Source organism: Phoenix dactylifera, chromosome 13 (assembly GCF_009389715.1).
Source record: "Phoenix dactylifera cultivar Barhee BC4 chromosome 13, palm_55x_up_171113_PBpolish2nd_filt_p, whole genome shotgun sequence".
NCBI lineage: Eukaryota > Viridiplantae > Streptophyta > Magnoliopsida > Arecales > Arecaceae > Phoenix > Phoenix dactylifera.
In genome coordinates this window covers 1528265-1553203 of record NC_052404.1, presented here as the reverse complement: position 1 = coordinate 1553203, position 24939 = coordinate 1528265, and the positions used below count along the sequence as shown (strand labels likewise).

At 38.4% G+C, this 24939-nt stretch overlaps 1 protein-coding gene across 1 annotated transcript; it reads left to right on the top strand.

The window, feature by feature from the left end:
* Positions 1-1194: 1194 nt before the first annotated feature.
* LOC103707240 (zinc finger CCCH domain-containing protein 4) lies at positions 1195-23421 on the top strand. Its single transcript, XM_008791643.4, has 14 exons — positions 1195-1646; positions 4059-4245; positions 4711-4878; positions 5113-5260; positions 8841-9155; positions 12180-12326; positions 12397-12577; positions 17865-18148; positions 18229-18351; positions 19373-19517; positions 19600-19865; positions 19954-20145; positions 21762-22286; positions 22978-23421. The coding sequence occupies exons 1-14, from the start codon at positions 1268-1270 to the stop codon at positions 23191-23193; spliced, it is 3276 nt and encodes a 1091-aa protein (XP_008789865.2). The 5' UTR covers positions 1195-1267; the 3' UTR covers positions 23194-23421.
* The last annotated feature ends 1518 nt before the right edge of the window (positions 23422-24939 follow it).

Sequence of the window (24939 nt, the reverse complement as noted above, 5' to 3'; positions counted from 1 at the left end):
AGCAGGTGCTTCGGAAGCTTAACTCCCTCATTTTCGGAGGAACAAGAGCACCGAAAGAGGATGTTCTATAATTTTCGTTGGAACAGAAGCACTAAAAGCGAGTGATCGAAAAGTTTAACTCCCTCATCTCTTAAGGAACATGAGCACATCAGCAAGTATTCACCAACCTTTTGGCTTTGAATCCATTCTTGCACCCATATTGCTACATATAAGCTTTATGGCATGTTTCATCCCAACCTTCAAAATCTAACTCACGGCGGTTGCTTGTGCAGCCTGCAGCAAATAGCAGCGACTGAGCCAGAGCCCACATCGGTTGTCAGGGCAAACGTATGCTGAGTTGATAAGACGGATAGTGCAACACTGGAGAAGTGCTGAAGTGCCCGAAATTGCGTGTGAGTCAAGTAGCCTTCGTTCACACTGTAAGGATACCCTTCACAAAGAGGCGGCCATCAGCATCGAAAGTGCAGAGGTGAGAGACGGAATCGAAGGTTTCGATCCGAAAATCGAGGCGCCGAACCGCCTCCTTCTCTGCTTCCTTCTTCTTTGGCCCTCTAATCATACCAAGTATGGAATCCATGAGAGCCTCGGCTTCTGAGTATTCCCTAGAGCAAGAAGAAGGGAGAGAGGCGAAGAGAAACGACTTTGGGCTTGCCCCTGCCTCCCTTGGTTGAAGCCGGTGACAAGGACAGAGAATCCGCCGGGCTGGCAGCGGATGCAGGCGGATGAGCGGACGCGCTTCTCCCAGGCGGGGCTGCCCAAGGGATCGGTTAAAAAAAATAGAGTTTTTTTTTTTTCCTTTGATACCATGTTGGAATATTTAAAAAAAATAAAAAATAAAAAAATTATAATCCTATCCCCATTTTACAATGTAGGAGCAGCTTACATATAGTACTAAAGGAATGACGGAATTTAGAAAGACCGATGATGTTTGATACAATTAATTCTAAATTAATTAAGATGAAGAGGAGCGCGCTTCTCCTGGGGGAGGTCGTCTCTGGAGACGGATGGAGAAAAAATAAAATAAAATAAGAAATCGGTTAAAAAAATAGAATTTTTTTTAGGCTTTGATACTATATTGAAATATTTAAAAAAATAAAAATTATATTTTTGCCTCACTTTACAATGTAGGAGTAGTCTTTATATAGTACTAATTTAAAAAATAAAAGACTAACGAAATTTAGAAAGACTAATTAATTATAAATTAGTTAAGATGAAATTTGATAGGGTGGACTAAAATTGACGCAATTAGTCTTCATCGAAGCGGACTATGTTTGTTTGGCACATGCATGGCAATGATTCCAACAGTGAGAATGTCGAGCCCGCCCGTCTTCTTTGCCGCGGTGCCCGCCTTATAATAGATTTTTGTTCGAGATGGAGCACTATTAAAGCGGTCACAGGCTTCTTTTTTTTCGCTAGAGCGTCGCAGCCTTCTTTCTCTCGCTCTTTCCCTCCTCTCTCCGCTGCTTCCAAGATGGGGAAGGACTGGGAGTACTCCTCCGTCGCTTCCTCCACCTTCTCCGCCGCCTCCTCCTCCTCCTCCTCCTCCGCCCCCCGGCCGCCGCTCCCCGTGATGGCCCTCCGGAGGAAGATCGTCGAAAAGATCCAGGAAAATCGCGTAACGCTCATCGTCGGAGACACTGGATGCGGTACAGCACTCCTTCGATTTCTTGATGGGTTTCTTGCGGGGGTCTTCCATCTCTAGTGTTTATCGCAGAATTATTTTTAGTGTTTGTGTGGATGCTTGCTATTGTTTCCGTTTTTTAGGGTTTTTTCTTTTGTGGAATGGTTGATGTTGTTTGCTAGCCTGCTTTATTTTTGGCATTTGATGTTCTCTTCTTCCCCTCATCGAGACTGTTCAGTTATATTGGATTTGCATGTCGGCGAAAATTGGCTTTTCCCCCATTTCCCCTGTTCTTCAATGTTTCGATAGGTGGCATTGGGGTCCATGGAAGTCAATATAGAAAATGAAGTTAAAAAAAGGGAAAGATTGAAACTGTTTTATGGATCCTCAGGTAATCTCTGCCCGAGAAGATCTTGTGCAACTGATGCTTTGGGGCGTACGTTCACAAAAGACTGGCGAACACGTTCTGTTATAGTGATGATGAATAGCTGTGTTCAAGTTTTTCTAGTTATGGTTCACGTTTCAGCTGTTATATTGCACTCATTTCACATCCGCAATATGGCTTGTAAGTGTTATAGCAGTCCAGGATGATGGTGGTTAAAGAAGTTCACAGTTGGTCAGAAAAAAAACACAAAGAACGTGATTCCAAATGTTAAGTCTTAAGGCTGCATATCATTCTATAATTTTCTCACTTCCCAGTTATTGTGTTATGCTAACTGCAATGAATGCCAGTCTCTTGCTAAGTAATAGAATTGCAGAGGTTGATGTCAGGTTGGCAGCCAGCTGGAAAAAAAGGAAAAACAGGCTCAAATGATGATATAAGTCATGATCTAGATTTTGTCAAAGCTACATTAGACATTGTTAGTGAATGTGCAAGAAGGATTCAAAAAGGCAAACAATTGTTGGAATCGAGTTCATGATATTATATCTCTTTGGCATTAACATCACCATTGAATCTAAAAGATGGTCAGATGTAGTCCCCGAAATGATAGAGATAGCAAATTTTTAGCTCATCTAGCTCGTGCATTGTAAGGACTACCAGATCAAAGATTTGATTACTGAGACATTATTTGTTTGTTTTACCTCTTTCTGTTCTTTTTTTTTCTAAATGATCGAACGATCAAACAATCGAATCATAGTTAAACCACTCATGGGGCTCGTTTGGTTCGCGGGAAGTATTTTCCCTCCTAGGAATATGATTCTTGGGAATCAGATTCCTAGGAAGAGGATACCTAGGAAAGTACTTTTGACATGTTTGGTTAACCATGGGAAAGTGACTAATTTCCAAAGTGCTTATGTTTGGTTGACCATCCACTTTCCTAGGAAAGTTATGTATAATTCCTATTATGCCCTTAATAAAAATTAGGTCTTTAATGCCTCTTTAATGCTTCTTTAATGCTGAAGGGTCTTTTTGGAAAAAAATAAAAAAGAAGTGATTCCCACCTCATGGGAAAGTAACTTTCCCATGTTTCTCATGGGAAAGACTTTCCCATGAAATGTGGGAATCATATTCCCATGGGAATACAACTTTCCCATCTCTCTCCTTTGAAAACTCCAACCAAACAAGAGGCATTTCATTACTTTCCCGTTGACCACACTTTTCCCCCTCGTTTTCCTGCGAACCAAACGAGCCCATGGTGATTAGCATGTCTGAGATGTACACTAGTTACTGCATAAGGCCATTATGTTATGACCACTACCAAAACTCAATCTAATTTTTGAACCGCATGATTTGATCTGGGTCGATACATGCATGATGCGGGATCAATATGGTACGATATGGTTGATATTTGAAACCTTAGTCCCATAGAGGTGAACTTTGGATTGCCTGCATCATATGGTTATCTATCTTAATATACAACCAAAACACCGGACGTCTTCTCAGTCCGCGTGGCTCCACCCCTCTATAAATTACTTCAGTAGTAAATGTATATTCCCCACAGATTTCAGTTCGTACTTCATACTCTTATGGAGAGGAACAAGAAAAGTGCACCTTCCAAGATTGCCAGTGCGTATATCAAGTTAATGATTTTTTTTAAAAGAATACTTTAATCAGATTGGAGACAGAAGCCATCCTAGCTATGACATGCAGGACATGTGCTGAGGATTTTGTATCATAAGGTCTTCTTTAACTTCCTTAAATGCTATAGATCTTGATTTTAGATCTAGGATTGTCCACAATTTAGAAGATTGTGATAATTGAAAGTTCACAGAGGATTATGCACCAAGAAAATGTTACAGATGCCCTGTTTTTGTTTATACCCATCTGGTGATTTATCTTTCATTGCATTGCATAAGAACATGTGAAGATTCTAAGCGAGCTCCTCTCTTTTGAAATGGAAAGTGATATGCTTATCTTCACCTTTTTTATTTTGGTGCAATAGTGCGACTCCTATGCTTTCTTAGTGGTGAATGGTTTTTTTTTTCTGTGTTAAAGGTAAGAGCTCCCAAGTTCCACAGTTCCTTCTAGAAGAAAATATAGAACCCATATTGTGTACACAACCTAGAAGATTTGCAGTTGTGGCGATAGCAAGGATGGTGGCTAAAGCTCGCAATTGTGAGGTTGGAGGGGAGATTGGATATCATATTGGTCATTCAAATTTCTCAGATATCAACTCGACAAGGTACCTATTTCTTACAATAAGTATTTCTAAATTGAACCTTCCTAACTGGCAGTTCTTTCTTGTCACATAGCCACCATAATGTTGCCCTTATGAAGGGAAGTATGTACATCTGTAAAATGTGCTTTACCCTGTATGTTGGTTATTGCACTGAGTCTGAGTGTATAATACATAATTCTGTAGCTCTTATTCAGCAAAAGGATTTTTTTTTTCTTTAATTTACTGTTGACTGTAATTGGTAATATTGGGTGGAACTCTTAAAAAGAATTGACATGCATGGAATTTCTTCACCTTTACAGCTTTTCTCCTTTCCCTTGTGAACTACGAAGTATCAACAATGTACATCCCCTGCATCTTGGTCTTTTCCTTTTTCTGCAGTGCTTTCACACATTCTTCCTGACTGGTGTATATTTGCTATACTGGTTGTTAAAGTTTCTGCAAGTTCTAAGGTTGCCTAATATGTGACAGAATTGTTTTCAAAACTGCTGGCGTTTTATTGGAGCAAATGCGTGATATGGGGTTGGCTGCACTTAGATATAAGGTTATAATACTGGATGAAATACATGAACGATCTGTGGAATCTGATCTTGTTCTGGCATGTGTGAAGCAATTTATGATGAAAAACAATGAATTGAGGTATGTGCTTACTTTTTTCCTAGTCATATTGTTATAAAAGCACTTGATTTTATGGCTTAATGCAAGTCTAATCTTGATTATCAGCTTTCTTTTCTTGGTTAAAATTGTCGGCTAAAACCTCTTGCCATAACTTTTTATCAGGATTAGATTAATTTTTCCTATATTGTTGAAGAAAACTTAATTTTTCTGTATACGCTTGGTGACTGATGTTATAAATTATCATTTGTCAACTAGGGTTGTTTTGATGTCTGCTACGGCTGATATTACAAGATACAAGGAGTACTTTAAAGATCTTGGTAGAGGTGAAAGAGTTGAAGTGATTGCAATTCCAAGTGCCTCTCAGCACAGTATATTCCAGCGACAAGTTCTATATCTTGAGCAGGTAGTTAGTGTAGTCTCATAGTCTATTTTTATGATGACTTGTTGAGTGTATTTTTCAGGTTGATAGTTGGACAGTGGCATTAATTTGCATGTGAACTGTGAAGAGTACTTGTCAAGCCAGCAACCTCATTCTGGAAAATCAGAAGTTATACCACAGTTTTAGTGTTTAAGGAGTACTTGCTGGTTATGCATATTATGCCATTGGATCAACCTGAGATTAGAGAGGAAACTAGCTGAACATGTGCGAGCTGGGTGTTGATCAAGCTTGGCTTGGGACTTAAGCGAGTTAGCTTGTGCTCGAGTTGAGTTGCGACAGTGCAGTTCGAGCTTTGCTTGTACAGAATCAAGCCAGTCGGCTCGCTCAAGCTCGAACAGCAAATCAGATGGAGCTCAAGCACCCATGTCTCATTTTAGCTCAGTTTTTTTTTTTTTGGGGGTGGAGGGGAGGGGGTAGGAGAGGGAGAGAGATGATGGCAATAGAACAATGACAGGTGAGTGGTGGCGGAGGAGGAGAAAGGAAGGGAGATTTGCCCTTAGGGACAGTGGAGGAGAAGGTGATGGAGTTCTGAGAGGATCTTCAGATCAATGGTGGCGACAGAGGAGGAGAAGGGGAGGAAGATCGTGGTGGCATGGTGGCGGTGGCAGAGGAGGAGAGGGAAAGGATTGGAGCTGGAGGAGAAGGTGGTGCCACAGAGGGGGGAGAAGGAAGACGATTCAGCTCCAAAGGGAAGGTGAGGTGGTATGAGATTGGGAGAGGGGAGCTCGAGGGCTTCTCCTACTAAGATCTATATATCTATATGCCTATATCTATCTATCTATCTATCTATATATCCATATTTCTGCTATACATTCATACATACATACATATATGTATATGTATATGTGTTTGTGTGTGTATATACAATCAACTGTCGGTTCTTGGTCCAACGACTGAATCAGACTAAGGGAATCAGCTATTGGATTGGAATCTAACGGTTAACTATCTATATATACTAAAAACATATAAATTGAGGCATATCGAGCTGAAACCAAGTGAACCAAACCTAGCTTGAGCTTGGCTCGTTTATGTTTCAAGCTCAGAAATTCAGGCTTAGCTAGTTTACTAAAAAGGTGAGCCAATTTTGATCTGAATTTTGAGGCAAACATGAGTTGGCCTACGGACGGCTTGCTTGTTTGCTGGACCCCTACCTATTATTTGCTTTGGCCGGGAATGCATTGTTTCACTCTAGTCTCAAGGTTGGCTTGTTGGAACATTTAGATTGGTATCCTCCATAGTTCGCCATACTATCCCAAACTAAGCGGTATAGGGCGTACCATACCATATTGATTCGGTACCGGTATCTGGTATGGATGGCGTACCGACACTCGGTACGTTGAAAAAACTCCATACCGTACCATATCGGCATAGTGCTAGTGTGACACCAGTATGGGATCCGATACCGAAACGGCGAACCTTGGTATCCTCTGGTCTAGTAGATTAACATCTTGACTTCTCCATGGTTGCGTCGTCTCACTTATGTGAAGTGGATCAATTGAAAAGATATTCTGATGACTGGTCAATATGCTGGTTGGTTATTAGAGTTATTTTAGGATTTTTTCCTCATTCTTTGTTTGCACAATCTTTCACTGTGCTAGTCAATACTGATATTGCACTGGTAGAATGATGTGCACCTTAATGGGACATCACAGATGCAGGGGGTTTTGTATTGTAGAGATAACCCCAAAGCCTACATGCATTAACTAATATAGTAAAATATGTAACCAGTATACTTGCACATGATTACACCTAGTATTTCAATGGACAGAACCATGTGCTTGGCATACTGGAGTGACTGTAGCTTGCAATTTGAATTTCTTTTGTAATGTTGGAACTTTTGTCTCCGTAATTTGCACACTCATGGGCTATATGTAAATAAAAATGGTAAAAGCATCATACACATGGTTTGCCATCTCGGTACCGAATTCCATACCGGTACCATTCTGTTACTATGTCGGTATGCTCGATATGGGGGCTCAGTATGATACGGTACGGTCAGTATGTACCAGTATGGACCGATACAGCAAATCTTGATCATACATTTTCTTGTACTTTATCATGATATTATTAGTGGGTTTTAGCTTCATCTATTGGTTTCTTTTTTGATTATTCTGCTTTTCTCTACATCAAGGGCAGTTTTTTGTGAAAGAAATAACTGCATAATTGATTCTTCACTATTGCATCCTTTGGTAAAATCTTCACATTTACCTGAATGACTATGGCTCTGTTTGGTCTTCTGCCCTTGATTTTCAATAAAAAAACTAACACACAAAAACTGACGCAAGAAACCTGTTTAGTAGGGCAGTTTTCTTCAAAAACTCTAGTCTGGTTTTTGAAAAAAAATAAAAGCTATCAAAATTGACTTTCATTTTTTCTTTGAAAAGAGAAACACTCCTCACTTCCACTCTTCCTTTTTTGCTGCCACAATCACCAACCTTGCCATGTTGCCACTGCTGCAACAGCCACTAATGCCACCACCGTCGCCCCTCACTCCTCCCTTCCTTTTTTGCCTGCACAATCACTAACCCTGCTGTGTTGCCACTGCCGCCGCCACCACCTCGCTACCAGCACTGATGCTGCCACCATCACCACCACAACTGCTTATATAATTTATGTTTATATTTTTAAAAACAATTTACTATACCAAACAAGTTTGTCTTTAAAATGAAAAAAAAACAGAAACATATTTTCAGTTTTTAGGTTTTAGAAAAGAGAAAACTGTGTAGATGGCCAAAGAACTGCCGCACAAAGAAGCAGACATATAGTGAATACTCGCTGTGCATTTATATGCCACAATATATCTACTTGCAAGGAGATTAAAAGGACTGAAACAAATTTCGACCGATGGTGAACAATTTGGATTTCCCTTGGCATCATGGGAATTTTTTTCCCTCGATTGGAGTATATGTTTGGCTCTTTTATGGATGGTTAATTTTCTGTAGGTCATCATCAATGATAAGATCCTAATTTGCCCCTTTCCTATCTGTTTTTTTTCTGATTGTGCATCATTCCTTTTTTATGTAATAAGAAATTACTTGTTAGATTGATTTGTTTTCCTTTGTGCTGCTTCTTTGTATCCAGTGAAGCCCCAAACTTTTGAGCTTCATGTATTGTGGCCTATTTCCGTACTACAAGTGCCACCATCCAATTCAAATCTCTTTTACACCATGGTTTATACTTTTCTTCTGCTGGAGAGTTTTTCACATAAATTTGCATCACATTTTGCAGGTGCACACTAATATTTAATTAAATTACACTCAAACCTCATTAATCTTGAATGCATGTAGGCCATCTGGGTCAATTGCGCATTTGACCATTTAATCACCTCTACCTGTTGGATAACAGGAGCCTGTTTTAATCTCCTGATTGCTAGGCAGGAGGTTCTCATGACCAGTCTCTCATGCTCATTTTCTCAGATGTTCAAAGTATATTCTTATGACTGCATGTATCTGAATTTCTGTTTATGGTATACATCTGAGCATCCATGCTGTTTTTCGTAGCCTTGAGGAGTGAATGATTATTTCAAATCATTAATGCTGACCAGGTTGCAGAGCTTCTGGAGATAAGTTCAGAATCATTATCAGATAGATACTGTTCTGGGCCGAATCCTGCTGCTGCAAAAGCTGACATGAAACCTGAAGTACACATGCTTATTCATAAGATGATATTGCACCTACATGAAAATGAACCAGATATTGAGAAGAGTATATTAGTTTTCCTTCCAACATACTACGCATTGGAGCAGCAATGGATTCTCTTAAGGCCCCTTAGTTCATTCTTCAAAGTATACATTCTTCATCGTAGCATTGACACTGATCAAGCACTCTTGGCTATGAGAGTGTTGAGATCTCACCGAAAGGTACTCTACCATATTTTAGTGGCTTCTTTCTATTGCATTTGTGTCACATGCAATTTTTTGATAATGCTGTTATGTTTATGTATGTCCATATTATGTTTTCTTTCTAGTTTTTTATTCAAAATACGACCTCAAAGCTCATGCAATGCACTTTATGGAACATAAAGGATAAAATGCCATAAAGAAAGTAATATACTAAGGTTCCGTTTGGCATCACATTCATTTTTCTTATTTTTTGGTAAATAGAAAGCTAAAAATTTGATTTCTAAATTTTAAAAATATAAACATGTGTGGTGAGTCAACTACTTTTAAAAATATAAACATGATGATGGTGGCCGAGACGGCGGCAGTGATGGTGGGGGGCATTGATGATGTGGTGGTGGTGACAATGATAATGGTGGTTGTATGGCAGAGATTGTGATAGTGGCACTGTTGCCTTAGAGGCAACAATTTTGGTGATGGTAGCGGTTATGGTGATGTTGACGACTGAGGCGGTAGGGGGGTGGTGGAGACAACAATGGTAGTGGTGGCGATGATGGCTGTGCAAATGATGGTGGTGGTGGTGAGAGTGATGGTGGTAGTGGAGATGACAGTAATGGTGTCATAGTAGCGATGGTGGCAGTGAAGACGGCAGTGGCAGTGATGCTGGCTTTAGTGGTGATGGTGGCGGCGGTCAGAGATGGTGGTAAAAGATATGAGTTTCTTGTTTTTGGAAATAGTGAAAATATGAATTTCTTACTTTCATTTTTATAGAATAACAAAAATAAATTTTGAAAATAGAAAATAAAAATAATAGTATCAACCATGTTTTTTGTTCAGTGATCTGTTTATAGAAAAAGAAATAAAAACAATACCTAGTAGGTCCGAATACTATAATTCACACCGAGTGAGTTTTATTTTCTTTGACATAATTCTTTTGGTCATTTTAAACCTTCTGAACTTGAACGAGCAATTGAATGTTATGATGAGGATGAGTACTATTATTTTTTAATACAGAAATTTGGGAATGTGAAAGTGACAAAAAGATCTGTTTGGATTAGGAAAGATTTTGTTTTCTAGTTTTATTAACATCTATCACTCATAAATAATACAAAAGCCCAATGAATCAACAAGAAAGCACGGAATCTAAAAAAGTGCTGGCCAAAATTTTTGATATAGGTTAGTGATGCTCCGTTTTTAAATTATGAAAGCCTCATGTACCAAAAATGATAAAGAAAGCCTCAACATTCTGTAAAAACAAAACTTGTATAGTTACCATGAAAAAGGGTTAATATTTGACCCTTCATTATTTTGATATAGCATTAATTTGTAGATTTTAAAATTAGTAGCCAATGTTAACATATAGTTATTAGATTAGTAGCTAAAGTAGTCCATTCTGTAATTGTTCATGATGCAAAGGTGCCCTTTTGTTTTTTTTTGGGGGGCGTGGATAATTAAGGTTCAGTGAGTAAAGCTCATATTTCTTGTACTACACTAGCATACATATATTTTTTTTGGGAAAAAAAAACCTCTTTCAACAATTTTAAATCCTATCACCAATAATGGCTCAAATAACTTTAATTTACACCATTTCTTTCGTATACCTTGTACTATGTACTTCTAGAGTTACTTTTATAAGGCACTCACTTTTCCTAGTATTGTACATGTTAATAGCAGCATATGAATGCTTTAATACTCGCATGCATTTTGGGAAATAAGAGTAAGGAGCATCTATGTATTCAAAAATAGGTATGATAAATTTTAGAGAATAATTTGTATGCATATCTAATTTTTGTGTGAAGTTAACTTGTTGCCTTAATGGTTCCACATGTTAAATCTTGTCATATTTTCTGTCTAAACTCTTCCCAAGTATACAGGAATTGCAAAAGCTTGCACCTTGGTTTCATGAGCCTAAATTGCCATAATAGGCAGGCCTTTGTTTCCATCAGCTGGCATTTTAGGCTTCATGCCAGACCATTGTATTGTGTAAAGTTTCCTTGTCTAGGAATTGCACAATTTCTTAGAGGATTTCCATCAGATTTGTAGCAGATCACGAGAGAAAATACTTGCAGGCATCTTTCTCAACTTGGACTTTTGATTCATAGTTGATTCAAAGTTGATGGAAAAAGGCTTGGATGATGGTGCCATAAAAAATTTTTAAAAGCAGAAGAGCATCCTCTTGTATATTGGTGATCAGTGTCAAAGCTTATATAGGAGAAAGTGAACTCAGATTGGGTGATGAAACAAACTGAGGGAGAGCTACTATAGTTTTATATGGAGGAAGAATGACTTTAAAGACATTTTCTGGATATTGTTACCAATCAAAATAAAATCTTGGCAAAAAGAATAATTTGTTGTGAGATTAGTTCACTGGTGCATCAGATGGTTGAAAGGTATTTGAGATGAAGAATGAATAAACCCCTTTCACTGTTGTTTGGTTATTGGTAAATAATCCTACAACCTCCAGTTAAGTAGTTGTCAAAGTTTGATTATTGATCCCCCACCGCCTGAGCAAAAAAGGGAAAAAAAAGACACTTGTGAAGGTGCAACCTTGAAGGAGACACTTTGCTTTGATTTAAGTAATTCATCTGTAGTAATCATCCATCATTGCTGGATTTGGCATGGGATGTCTTTGATGCCATCAGGACACATGAAGGTCTAGGGACACTGATCTATGGTCCGATACCATGAAACCTGGGGAGGACGTGGTGCAGTCCTTCAACATTGTTACTATAGCATATTTGGTGTAAATAAATGCATACAATCAAGAGGACTGATGATGGATATGCATAAGCACATGTTTCTGTGTCTGAACATACATATTTACAGTGTACACTATAGGAAAAAAAGATTAGCTCGCTTGTTATGGCTGTCTTCTTTGTCTTCATCATCCCTTTCCCCTCTTTTGTTTTCCTCTTTTGATAACCTTAAATATTATAAATCATTGTGGTTTTCAATACATATCAAATTCAATGTTTTTGCATCTGCATAAGTCTGTTTCAATATAAATTTCATTGTTCTCTGAGTATGCTTGGCTTTGCATTACAGGTGATACTAGCGACTAATATTGCAGAATCATCTGTCACAATTCCGGGTGTAGCCTTTGTCATTGATTCATGTAGGTCTTTACAAGTTGTTTGGGACTTCAACAGGAAAAAGGAATCTGCAGAGCTTGTTTGGGTGTCCAAATCTCAGGTAGTCAATGAATTATCTAATTTGAGGTTTCACTTGTAAGACCTGATTGATTTGTTTAAACATTTTATAGGCTGAGCAACGCAAAGGCAGGACGGGTCGAACCTGTGATGGTCAAATTTATAGGCTGGTCACGCAAACATTTTATAATAGTCTAGAAGATCATGAATATCCAGCAATATTAAGGCTATCATTAAGGCAGCAGGTGCTCATGATCTGCTGTGCACATTCTAAAGCCATCAATGATCCCAAAGGTATTGCTTGCATTTCATTAATACTGATGGGTTTCTTTGAACTCTTTTACTCATGTTTGTAGTTGTTGTACTGTATCTCCAGAAAAGGTCTCTTGTCTCTTTATTTTATTGAGAATGCAATCCAAATGGCTATGGAGATATTTACAATTTGCATTTTCACTTCATAGAAAATCAATTATTTTTCCTTTTTTTAATGTATAGTACAAGACTCATACGTTGGAAGCATAGGCTGCTCAATCATGTGGATTGTTAAGTCCTAGCCATTCTGAAGGATGATCACTTGAAACCTATTAAACAGTTCATTTCTTTTTTCATCCAAGTTTTTGGACTTTTTTTTGGGATAGTCTTCTTGGAGGTTACTAAAACTCATGGGCTTACAAAACTTGTTCATAGATGCCCACAATGTGACAAGGCTTTCAACTGTAACAACCTAGGATCTCACCCAAAATGGCTAGTCGGAAGTTATTATTTGGATTTCTTGATCCTGTATAAGTACCCAAGATCTATCCAGCGAATAACCGATGTGGGACTAAACACACGCTCGCACGGGTCTTCACATACTCCCCCCGTTCAAGCCCTGATGTCTTCGTCAGGCTAAGGGTTCAAATCTATTCAAATCTAATCACAAACATCACGATTGGCCCATGGTCAGCCCCAATGGATCCGTGCTGCAGTGTCCCCTAGTCTACATAGGTTATGGGCCGGGTTCGCTCTGATACCATTTGTAACAATCCAGGATCTCACCCAAAATGGCTAGCCGGAAGTTATTATTTGGGTTCCTTGATCCTGTATAAGTACCCAAGATCTACCCGGCGAATAACCGATGTGGGACTAAACACACGCCCGCACGGGTCCTCACATCAACTCAGTGGCCTTATTGGGATTTGACCTTATGCATGACATGAAAAATGTTTCTTGGGCTAATGGGTTGAATTTTATTGGATGCTAAGTTAGTGGCAGGCAAGCCCCTCTTTCTTGATTAATTTTATGAATTTTATTAATATATATGAGCTATGTGGCTCAGTAAGTGGCCCTGCACAAATCTTATTGATTGCAAATCACTGTTTAAGTTGTAAGTATGAAATGATGAAATAGTATTTGATATGGTGTATTTTCTCAAAATTAGGATCAAGCATATGATTGCATGTGATTCATGAATTTGGTTAAATAGCATTTCTTCATGAATATATGATTGGGTATGAATTATGATTATGATATATTGCATGAAAATGATATTTGAACATGATCATGAGGCTCGTTCCAGAGCCTGGGCATATGAGACGGGTGTTTCCAAATCATGCAGATGCGTTTTGGGGAGAAACAAAATCGGTGAGGGGTTAAGTGCGGCGCATGCATGCACGTACGGATCCCGGAACCGGACAACATCTGGCAGGGGAGCCCCGTGTTCCCCCTCATGTGGGCCCGATGGCCACGTGCCCCATGCAGGCGGGCCGTGACATTTTTGAACTTGCCTGGCCAGAGCATACATTGTTTTATGACGGATTTTTGAATATATCCTTTATGAAATGTTGTATTTTGCTATGATTGCTATCTCTTTTAAATGATGCTAATCATATGAATTCTTATGCTTGATCCGGTAAGATAGTACATGGTCACTTACTGAGCCACATAGTTCATATATATCCTCTATTGTTTTTCTTTCAGATATATAGGGTGCTAGGAGCAGAGAGCTGGAAGACTTTTGGGTGGAAAAATTCATTTTGGATGTACAAATTTAGGGCTATGTACTGCTCCATTTTGGAGAAATACTTTATGAATGAAATGACTCTCTTGTTTATGAATTATTAGTAATGAGGCTTCGTGTTATTGCAAGCAATAGCTTGCAGTAGCACGGCCGTGTCGCGGATCCGATCCGAGGCGTGACGTTTAGTGGTCGAAGATTTAATAGGTGCAGAATATTGTCATGAGAAATAGTGAAATCTTAATGATGGGCAACATTAATGTTGCCAAAAATTGCTGCCAGCAAATGAAAAGTATCAGCAAATAATGCAAAATTGCAAATAAAGTTGGCTATGATGATCGTACATTTCCTTCTTAACTGACTGCATATGGAAATTTCTATAAAAAAGGTTTGCCGCCTTGCTTTTAGGAATCCATATATGATCAACGGAAATACCTGATTTCATTTCTTCCAAATTTTTCCACTTCAAACCTGCTTGCTTTTGGAGCGTGGAATTTACTTAGTATAATTGAACTGGGATAATCTTGGGCAGGCTCGGATGACATATGCTAGTATTTTAAAACATTCATATTTATTGCTAGTTATTTTTTAGCTGTTTTTCAAGGTCTATGAATTTGATGGATTGCCAACCATTCTTTTTTTCTGTTGGCTAACATATTGGCAACCATTTAATTGAAACTGAATGACTGATTCCATAAGCAACCTATGCATGCTAGAATGATATGTATTAATTTTTGGCTAGTAATTAGTCATTTATCAATACATGCTTGTCAAACAGAGAAAGCAAATATTGCATTTATGGATATCTTATGAATGGAAAAAGTATTTGATTAATGGAGTTCTAAAAATATGCATGGGAGGGCATAGTCTTGGTAGACATATGCTATAATGCTTCATGTGCTGTAAACACTTCAGAATCATGATGGCAAGTCTTTCTAGTAATAATAATTCATCTGCAACAGACATTATAATGCCTGATTTGGAAGTAGCAATATAGACACTAAAGCCATTTCATGTACTACTGCCTGTGTAAAGATGACTGGGTTATTTACCGTCACTCCCATCAATTCATAGGTACTGCATCATAGTCTTACCTTTCAACCTCATCAAGTCCTCTTGTCTTATAAAATTTTAAATTTTCCATTTTGCATTGATGCACAAAGGTTCCCTTTGCTTAAATTATGGTGTCCTAACAGTATCTTTGCGTTGATGTGTAAAGGTTCCCTTTGCTTAAATTATGGTATCCTCACAGTATCTTTAGTCAAATATGAATTATTTTCTTCTTTTGAAGTACTTGCTGCAGTAGTAGTTGATAAGCCTCCACTTGCAATATAGGTTCAATTAATTATTCATGTACCTTGTTGTTTCAAGACTATAATTTCCGCATTATAAGTTGTAAGAAAATTGACAAGCTCCTTTATATCTGAAAGCCAAATAAGATGCAACAACTGGAATTGTTAAAGATGGTACCATGTTAGAAAATCCAATCTTTTCAGAGATGTTATCGGAGGATGGATCATAATTGTGGAATATTACTTTTGATCTAATCTATTTAAAACAGATCTGAGATGTTGGAATCTTAGAGTTTTTTTTTTTCAATTAGGGGCAGAGGTACGATAAGAAATTTTATATTACAGGGACTAAGGGATGGATATTAGTTCCCCCTGTCTTTCTTGCTAGACAACTTGAACTGACAGAATAACCAAAGTTCGATGAGGAAGAAATTATTCTGAAATATTATCTAAGGACGAGATCTTATGATATATTATTATGGATTAATTGTAAACCATGGATTAAAATGCTATTGTCGCCCTCATGCCATATTTGTGTTGGCACAGTGTATATTTTTCATGTTCTAGAGGAGTGAAAGAGGTAACGGAGTTACTACTTTCACGTAGGAGTGTTATAAGGGACGAGGGATAAGAAACCCGAAAGGTTTCTTTTCCCGAAGCCGAAGATTAGAAACCCGAAGGGTTTCAAATCTGAGGGCCCCGTAGGTATAACACCGAAGGTGTTATACCGAAGGGGATGAGCCTAAGGTTATATCCCCTTCAGGGGGATATAACTACTTAGGCGAACCCCCCCCCCCCCCCCTCCTATGTGAAAGTGGTAACGTAGTTACCTCTTTCACTCCGGAGTTACCCCCCCTCAAAGGGGGGAATAAATTGAAGAATGAAGTGCTTCCCACGCACCCGCGCAGAAAGCACTTCCCCCCTTTCTAGGTAGACTTATTCACCAGATATCCCCCCGAGGGGGACGAGGCCACAGGCCGAAGGGGGGAAACGGACTATAAACTTTAGGGATAGGAAAGGAAGTTTCTCCGACACAACTCCGATCGGAGAAACTTCGGAACAAACTAATCCTCAGAAATTGGATCCAAAACCGGAAGCGGTAAGGCTTCGCCGTTTGAGAACACCGGGGTTTCGGGGGGTGGGCCCCCTGGCCTTTCGTCTAGTTAAATTACCTCCTATTCCCCCCCCGAGGGGGGCTTTGGGGGGGTAACGTTCCATAGCCTAAGGAAGGGGAGGGGGTTCGGGGGAGGGGATACCATCCCATCCCCTGATATCCCAAAAGTTTCCGAACCTAAGGTTACGAGGTTCGGGTTCCATAACCCTTGGAAGGGGAGGGGGTTCGGGGGAGGGGAAACCTTCCCTTCCCCAGATCTCGACGGTGAATTCATAAATCAAAACTTTAGAAAGCTTCCATATAGCACTACAACAGTATGGAGCCAGCGTCGGTCGGTCAGCGTGGGCTTTCCCGAAGGAAAGTCCGTTGGTTCCCTCGGTGGGATTAGTTCCAACAACCCCTACGGACTTAACCGAATACTACCTGAACCAACTAGATCTCCGCCTTCTTGTACGTACCACTGATTGAGGGAACCCGCAGGTCTTGAGTCTTAGTGGGAAAAGTTCTCCTTACTGGAGGAGGTCCTCTTCCCCAAGTTACAAGAGCTTTTGGGATGTCAAGTTTCAGGTTGCCCTGATCTAATACTAATACCGCCTCTGCTAGTCTAGGGCATTGGATTCTCACCAATGTTTGCGTTACTCAAGCCGACATTCTCGCTTCCGCTTCGTCCACACCTGCATGCGAGTGCTGGTTACATGCCCAACCACCTGCCAAGGCTCATGGCATCCAAAATAGGCCTCTTTTCCGGTGTTGCATGCACCAGCATAGATGATACGGATCAGCATGGACGATACCTTGCTACCTAGCTATTTATTTTGCTGTTTACCTTATTGGGACAGTAGCGTATGCTGCAAACTGGTATGGTTCAATACCTCATTCGTGTAGCTAACTTATAAATGAGGGGTCTTCTTGTTAGCCTCTGATCATCTGGTTCTAAGAATATTTGTTACATGAGAACTGCTGTACATATGCATGCTCTAAAGTCTGAACTAACTGCATAGAAAGTTCTCTTTAACTTCAACTTGTTCATGAAATTGTCATCTTGTTAACTTTTAATATATTCATGCTTTCCTTTAAAAGGCAATGCTTCTCCTGCATCAATATTAGTGTGCAGTTCAATTTTTCATTTAGTTCCATTCAAATAACGATCATAACATTTTGATCTTTGATCTTGACTAGTCTTGTTGCAGAAGGTTATGGATCCACCAGATCCAAAAATTGTTGAAGATTCCTTGAGCTTGCTAGTTCATATTAAGGCCCTGGGAAGGCCTCTTTATCACAGGGGCCGGTATGAGCCAACATTTTATGGCCGTTTGCTTGACAGTTTGCCCTTGTCCTTTGATTCTTCAGTGCTTACTCTGAAGTTTGGTGAGATTGGGTTGCTTCGCGAAGGAATTTTAATTAGTCTATTTATGGATGTCCAACCACTTCCCATTCTTCAACCGTTTGGCCATCAAATTTTGGTAATATTTCAGTGTGCTATGAATCGTGTCTGACCTTGTGCTATTTTTGAACTGATTATCATTTTACCCCTCTCTCACAGTTTACAAAGTATGTAGACAATTATTTTGAGGGTGCGAGCAGTGATGCTTTACACATTGGCAAGAAGGAAACCATCTTCATGGGGAACTTGTGTGCATTTCAATTTTGGCAGCGTGTTTTTAAGGTGATTTATACACTCATCTGCTTTAAAGGCTTGATAGATATAGAGATAAGCTGGATATATAACAGATTCATTTTATGGTGGGGTTTGTTTGTCACCTTGCAAGGTTTGATTATTATTTTAGAAAACATTGGTAATTAGGGTAACCTGGGTATTCTCAAACCTTGCTTGAGATGGAAGAATCAAGCCTTTGAGCCCAAGGGCTGGCATACCAGCACAGCCTCCAAAAACAAAGATTGAAAACACGCATACACCCACAAAACAATAAGGTGGGTGGGGGGATCAAGGATGGAGTGCCTGATCTCGACTTTCGAATGTACTAAAAGCAGGAATTTCTGGGATAGGGTCGCTTCCGAACTCAAGTCTCTTTCCTGTCGATTGGCACTAGACTACTTGTGTTCACTACTTAAATAGTAGTTCTATAACTTCCATTTGTTTTCTATTGTTTAAAAAACAGAATCCTGGATTTCACAGTTTCTTTTAAAGCTATGATCATGAACTCTGGATTCACATTATATGCTTGCAAGTCTAAATATCCTATTTCCTTTTATGTAACTTCTATTAGTATCATAAATCTGGTTGGCTTGTTCAGGACTAGGTGATGCCATGATGGCATATATTGGATTACATAGTTAACACTTTAATATCATTGCCTTGAGATGGTACCCATTGTGTTGAGATTACTGTGCAGAAATCTGGCATAACAATTCTTTTAATCATTTTTCTGAGATCACATCCTTCCAAATTCTGAAATCAACCAAATAAGAAATAAAATCTCCATCTAATTTGTCTGACTGGTTAGCTTCTCTAAAGGTTGAGAATCCTAATAGTTAAAAATCATATTGATTTGCTTTTGTGTTTCTCATAAGCAAGAAACATGATCCTGCAATCATGCACTCCCTGCTTAGGATCTGTGCTACAGGAAGAATGAGTCCATAATCTACCTAAGCTTTGAAATGCTGCTATGCTTATGGCATTAACCTAAGTTTTAATTATTTTGATTTGTCTCATTTTTTGGTTGAAGGATAAACACCGTCTCGAACGACTAAAACAAGTTATCAAAGTTGATGAGCTGAAAGTGCCACAAGGACTGATACCTAAGCTTGAAGAGGAATGGTGCTTATTTCACAATCTTGTGCAGATGTCACTACATAATGTCTCTGAAATTTGTATGTAATGATCAATCTTTTAGTGTGCTAAATGCGAGGGCCAATATTGCAGTTTTACCTTCAATTTCTATGTTTCCTGCAGATGAAGATATAATGAATGTAATGCACTGTTTCCGGCCTGGTTTTATTGTGAAAAGTGAACTTCCATCTTATTTTGAGCCTTATGCATTTAAGCATACATGCCTTCTGCAATCTGACCTTGCAGAAGATGTGGATGCTCTTACGTTGGAAGATGAGAATCTTGATTTAATTACTGAGAGGAAGAGTTGTGTTTCTGTACCATATGTTTCTCCAAATGACTTCCAGGCTGCTTATGTTGCTGAAAAGCTGACCACTCTCATTAAAGAGGTATTGTTTAATTTTGCAGTGCATGCCCCCTTCTCTCTCTACCCCCCACCTTGCCTCTAATTGTCTTTTCCCTGGTTATATGTAATAGATGCGGCTGCAATGTGTGGAAGATAATTCTTTGAATCTGGGTGAAACTGTAAATGATGTTGTTCCACAGGCCACAGAAGCCGCTCTATGTCGATTCTTTTTGAGTGGGTTATGCAACAAAGGGAATCAATGTTATTTCTCTCATTCACTTCAAGCCAAAAGACCTGCATGCAAATTTTTCCTTACATTTCAGGTATCCACTTAGCTTCGGTTCCGTAATATGCTTTGCAACAAAAAAAAAGTTCTTATTCTGCAAGTACTGTAAGAACCCCCCTTTCTCCTTCCGTGATGACTACATGCTGCTTGTTGCTTAATACATAAAAGTCTATTGATCTTGTTAATCAAAAGTGTACAATGCCCTATATTTATATAAGATTAGCAAGTCCGGTTAAGTTCCCTGATATGCTTATGTGGTAGTCTGGTTAAATCTTCTAAGTTCCTAACATGTTGATTCCTGATCCTACAAGATTGTTTCACATTACATATTGAAATAAAAGAAAACTAGAATGTTGCAGGAGCGGCCTGGAAAGCCAAGCATTTTTGTACTGTTTACAGAAAATGGAGTTGCCATGGAACTAATTCTTGAAGAGAAATCCTGAATAATATGATTGGTATCTCTCGTCGTGTTTATGGTTAGCATGGTGATGGCTCTAAGCACGGTTTCAATCACTTGATTTGGAGCAATTGATGTTTGGAGACAATACACTACTGGGAGCTACATGGGCTTCAAACCACCTTGTTAAGCTTTATATTAGCCTCTGCATGTTATAAGTAAATAGTATTCGGCTTCTTAGGAAGAGAGCTCCACAAGTGTATAGCTCATTTGTCTCTAATGTAGAAGAGGAAGGTGGTGTCTAGGAAACTATTATATATTTTAGGTGTTCAATATTAATTAGTTGTTAGAGGATAGCCTCTTAAACATGGGGCACGTGCTACCAACATAAAAGCATTTGTCAGCTTTTTGGAATGTGGAGCCTTAAAGTGTTTTCTTTTATAAGTGTCAATATGATTATAGCTCTATTTTGATGGTATCAAAAAAATTATCTTCTCCCTAAAAATTTTGATATATAAGTTGTCGTATTCCTTGCTTTGATGCCCACCCAATGAGGTGGAGCATTTGCCTTCCCATTCATGAGTTGCATGAAAAGTCCAAAAGGATTCAAGTAGCATCTAGCTACTTTTTACGGTCCCTGGAATACGTAGTCTACAGCCTACATTTCAGAAATTCTGGGTTTGTGTTAATGGTTGAATAAAATTGAATCTGTATCATTTTGGGTACCATTCCCTTATCATTTGTTAGAGTTGCACCTTTGGCCAATAGTTAATCCACTGGTAACATGGTTATAACGGGCAGAGAAGTAGGAAGAAAAAATAGAAAAAGATAGTGGACAAGAAAGAAGGCGGCCTCAGCCAACCATATTTTCTAACCCTAGTTGGACTCTTTTGAAAGGAAATAAACTAATTCTAAATAATTAACTGGTCCCTAATTTATAAACACCAGCTGGCCAATAATTTGAAAGCAAATGGGACTCCTGAACAAGAAAAGAAAACTAAAAGCATCAATGCTTCGTTCATGTACACTGGCATGAGGAGCACATATGAAAAGTGCCCTACAATGATCCACTAAAACAGAAAATAACATCTAAAGAAAAACTCAGAAAAACCTAATGAACTGAAAATAAGATAAAAGTTTCCACACCTTGAAGCTTTAAAACTTCATTTGCATCACATATTAGTAAGTTGCCTACTTTATGTTTATGCCAAAATATTGGAGTATATTATAGCTCACGTGTTTCTGTGGATGAGCAGGGTTGTCGTAATGGAGATTCATGTTTTTTTTCGCATGGCTATGATCCACATTTTGCTCCAGTTACCTCATGTAGTTCCTGCTCTGAAGAAGATGAAAATGCATCATCTCATTTTTTTCTGCAGCTGTTGCCTGGTACTGCCAATGGCCGTGTTCTTATATTGAATGATAAGGACCTGTATTTCTCATCTAATCTCTCATGTCATTATGATCCAAGCAAGATAATTGTCACCAATCCTGATCCATGTTCCTCTGAATCTGATTCTGTGTCGAATGGTATGACAATACTGTGGAATGTGACCCAGACTTGTCAGCTAATCATGGAAACTCAAGGAAAAGTTTCAATCCCTTGGAGACAAGTGAAATGTGTGCTATGGTTTGCTGATGTTATGGCTGGCGATGCAGGCATACAACAGAATCTTTTAAAGAATTTTTTTGAGTACCTAGCGATCAGAATTTTTGCTGACACCTTGTATGATGTTGGGGTGATTGTGACGATGAACAACATCAGATTCGCCCAGCTACAGGTAATGTGAAGAAATCTTGCAGATTCTTGTCTTACATATCCAACAGACAATTGCATGTGAAATATGTACATAGATATTTTCTGAGGTATTGTACAAATATAAGAGATGGTGAGGAGCAATAAGTTGAGATCCTTATTCTTTCCACTTCTTGTATGAGTGAACCAGTGGGCAATGCACAACCGTGGTTAGTAGAGCCATAGATCTGTAAGAGGTGAATTAATTTGGATGTGAGACAAATGAAAGGCAAAATGGTGGCAGAAGTTTCTTCATCGTTTTGCCTACCATCTCATTGTACACATCCCATATTCTTTTTAAAGTATAGCATAATCAATTTGTTGCCCTAAAAATTGGAATATGCTGCACTTTTGCTTAATTTTTCTGAGCAACTTTTCACTCTCCCAACAGCCTTTGAGCAGTGATACTGGCATAATATAAGTGATGGTCAATGGATTAGCTGTACATGATCAAGAATTGGTTGAGATCTTTTGAACTCAATGGACTAAATAACTTGTATTATTTTTAATCATAGTTATACTGCCATTTGTTTAGCACTTTTTGTTCGTTGCTTTTTACAAGTTAATTCTTCAGTGTACTGGATGTTTTCACAAGTTTTGTTTATGTTTAACAACTCATTTGCCGGTGATTTCCCAATTGTAATCAGCTCTGGTTATGTCTTCATTATCCTTTTCAGGTGGAAAAACTGGCAAGAGAGTGCTTTTTCTATCTGATTCAGTCATTTTCATTTGATGAATCAAGTTTTGGGAAGTTCTCAGATTTGAGTGGTCCCACAAGGCCGATGCAGGTATCTAAGCCTATCTCATATGTGTTTACCATGCATCCCCCAACCGACATACAATTTGGGGACTATGCAGCAGCATTCCGCAGGGGCTTATATAACAACTTATGAAATGTTTTATTTTTTTAGTAATAGCAACCTTTTATTTATGTGAATACACGAGGTCTGACTTCCTAACTACTTTATAACTAGTCTATAGTTGTGAATTGATGAGGGAGTGCCTTTTTGTCCGTGGGTAAGTTTTGTACAGATAGATGGTGTTCTTGGTTGTCTTGAATGATATATGGACCGTCATTATTTCCAGCTTCTTGGTGACAAATATCTGTTCCATTCTTTTGGTTATTAATTTGAATATCTGTTTTGTTTGATGAAAATGCCCTTGGTATAAGTATTTAATTGTGGTTCTTATTCTAATATCAAGTAAAAACATAAAGGTTTTTCTTTTTTATTGGTGGAGAATCGCCAGGAAAAAAGGGTTGGATGGATTTTTAAGATTTCTTGTTGATTTTTTTCTTCATAAAATTGTGGTTTGCTACCTTAATTTTTCCATATAATATCTGAAAAACAAATTGTGATGATAGAAAAGATAGGTTTCCTTTTCTTTACAGATTGCATATCTCCAGTCGCGGAGTCTGAATTTTGCGCTCTCCTTTTTGTTTAACTCGTGAATGGATCTTTTTACAAGAGTCTAGTGTTTTTCACACCTGGGGTGAAGAACAGTGGGAGTCTTGGAAGATTGTGTTTATTAGAGTTACCTGCTAAAGCAAGAAACATTTATTAACAATTTGTTATAAGCAATAATTTTCAGTTTTATGTAAAATCACTTTGAATGCTAAGATTGAGGGCTTTATATAAAGTTTACATAATATTTGTGCGCCGTGCCATAATTAATATCAAGCTGCAGTCGTTGTTTCCTATAATTTATTTTTGAGGTTTTCTAAAGTGAGAAGCATGATTTATAATACTGGCTTTTGTAATAATTTTGGAAGACCTGGGTTGTATAGAACACTAACGAGTATTATTTAGTCCGCATCAAAATTTTCTTCAGTTCAAAAGCAGTATCATATTTGCAAACAGGGCGATCAAATAAGGTCGTTTCTTCTATATGGCCACTATAATTGCTATTATTTTTTAAAAAATTTCTGTCAAGCTCTGGACTGCACAACTACTAGCTATTATTTTTTGTTATAATGAGGAAATAATGATATTGCAAGATTTTGGGGACAACTCTTTTTAAGAAGGGCGGAAATTGTAACAGATAGCTAAAGATATTCTGTAATATAAATATAATAAAAAATAATAAAAAAAAAAAACCAAGATCATATGCACACCCTATGGATTATTTTCCATCATGGATATGGATCAAGATTTCTGCCAATGTCTTAACTGGTATAAAAGTTCTGCACATATTGTGTGAGAGCACTTGGCGTGGTGCAGTTTCACTGGAGATACTGGGGATTAGTTTGCTCTTGGAACAACTGTTTGGTCTTTGATTTGAAAAAGAGCATCGCTGCTCCTCCTTAGTCCATTGCTTACTAAGAGCCTAGTTTTCTAATGTTTGGGAGAGCTTTTGTCAGTAGAACTTTTGAAAGTAGAGTTTTTGTAAGTAAAGATTTTATGAAAAGCTGTTTGTTGTTTGGTAATTATATTTATAAAGTAATTTGTCATTTTAACATGTGTTTGGTAAATAAACTAAAAAAATACTTTTAATATGACAAAATGATCATGAAGGACATTGCATAGAATTATACAATAGAGCATTGCTGCTCTTCTCTAGTCCACTGCTCACTCAGAGTCTGGTTCTCTGGCCTTTCTGAGACCATCTTTTCAGCATGGGTTTCCGAGCAGATGGTGCAT

Bases quoted from the DNA above. Each gene is read 5' to 3' on its own strand.
- LOC103707240 (XM_008791643.4), top strand. From the start codon at position 1,268: ATGTTTGTTTGGCACATGCATGGCAATGATTCCAACAGTGAGAATGTC. The intron at 18,352-19,372 runs GTGATTTATACA...TTTTGGTTGAAG, and splicing joins TTTGGCAGCGTGTTTTTAAG to GATAAACACCGTCTCGAACG. The intron at 20,146-21,761 runs GTATCCACTTAG...GTGGATGAGCAG, and splicing joins AATTTTTCCTTACATTTCAG to GGTTGTCGTAATGGAGATTC.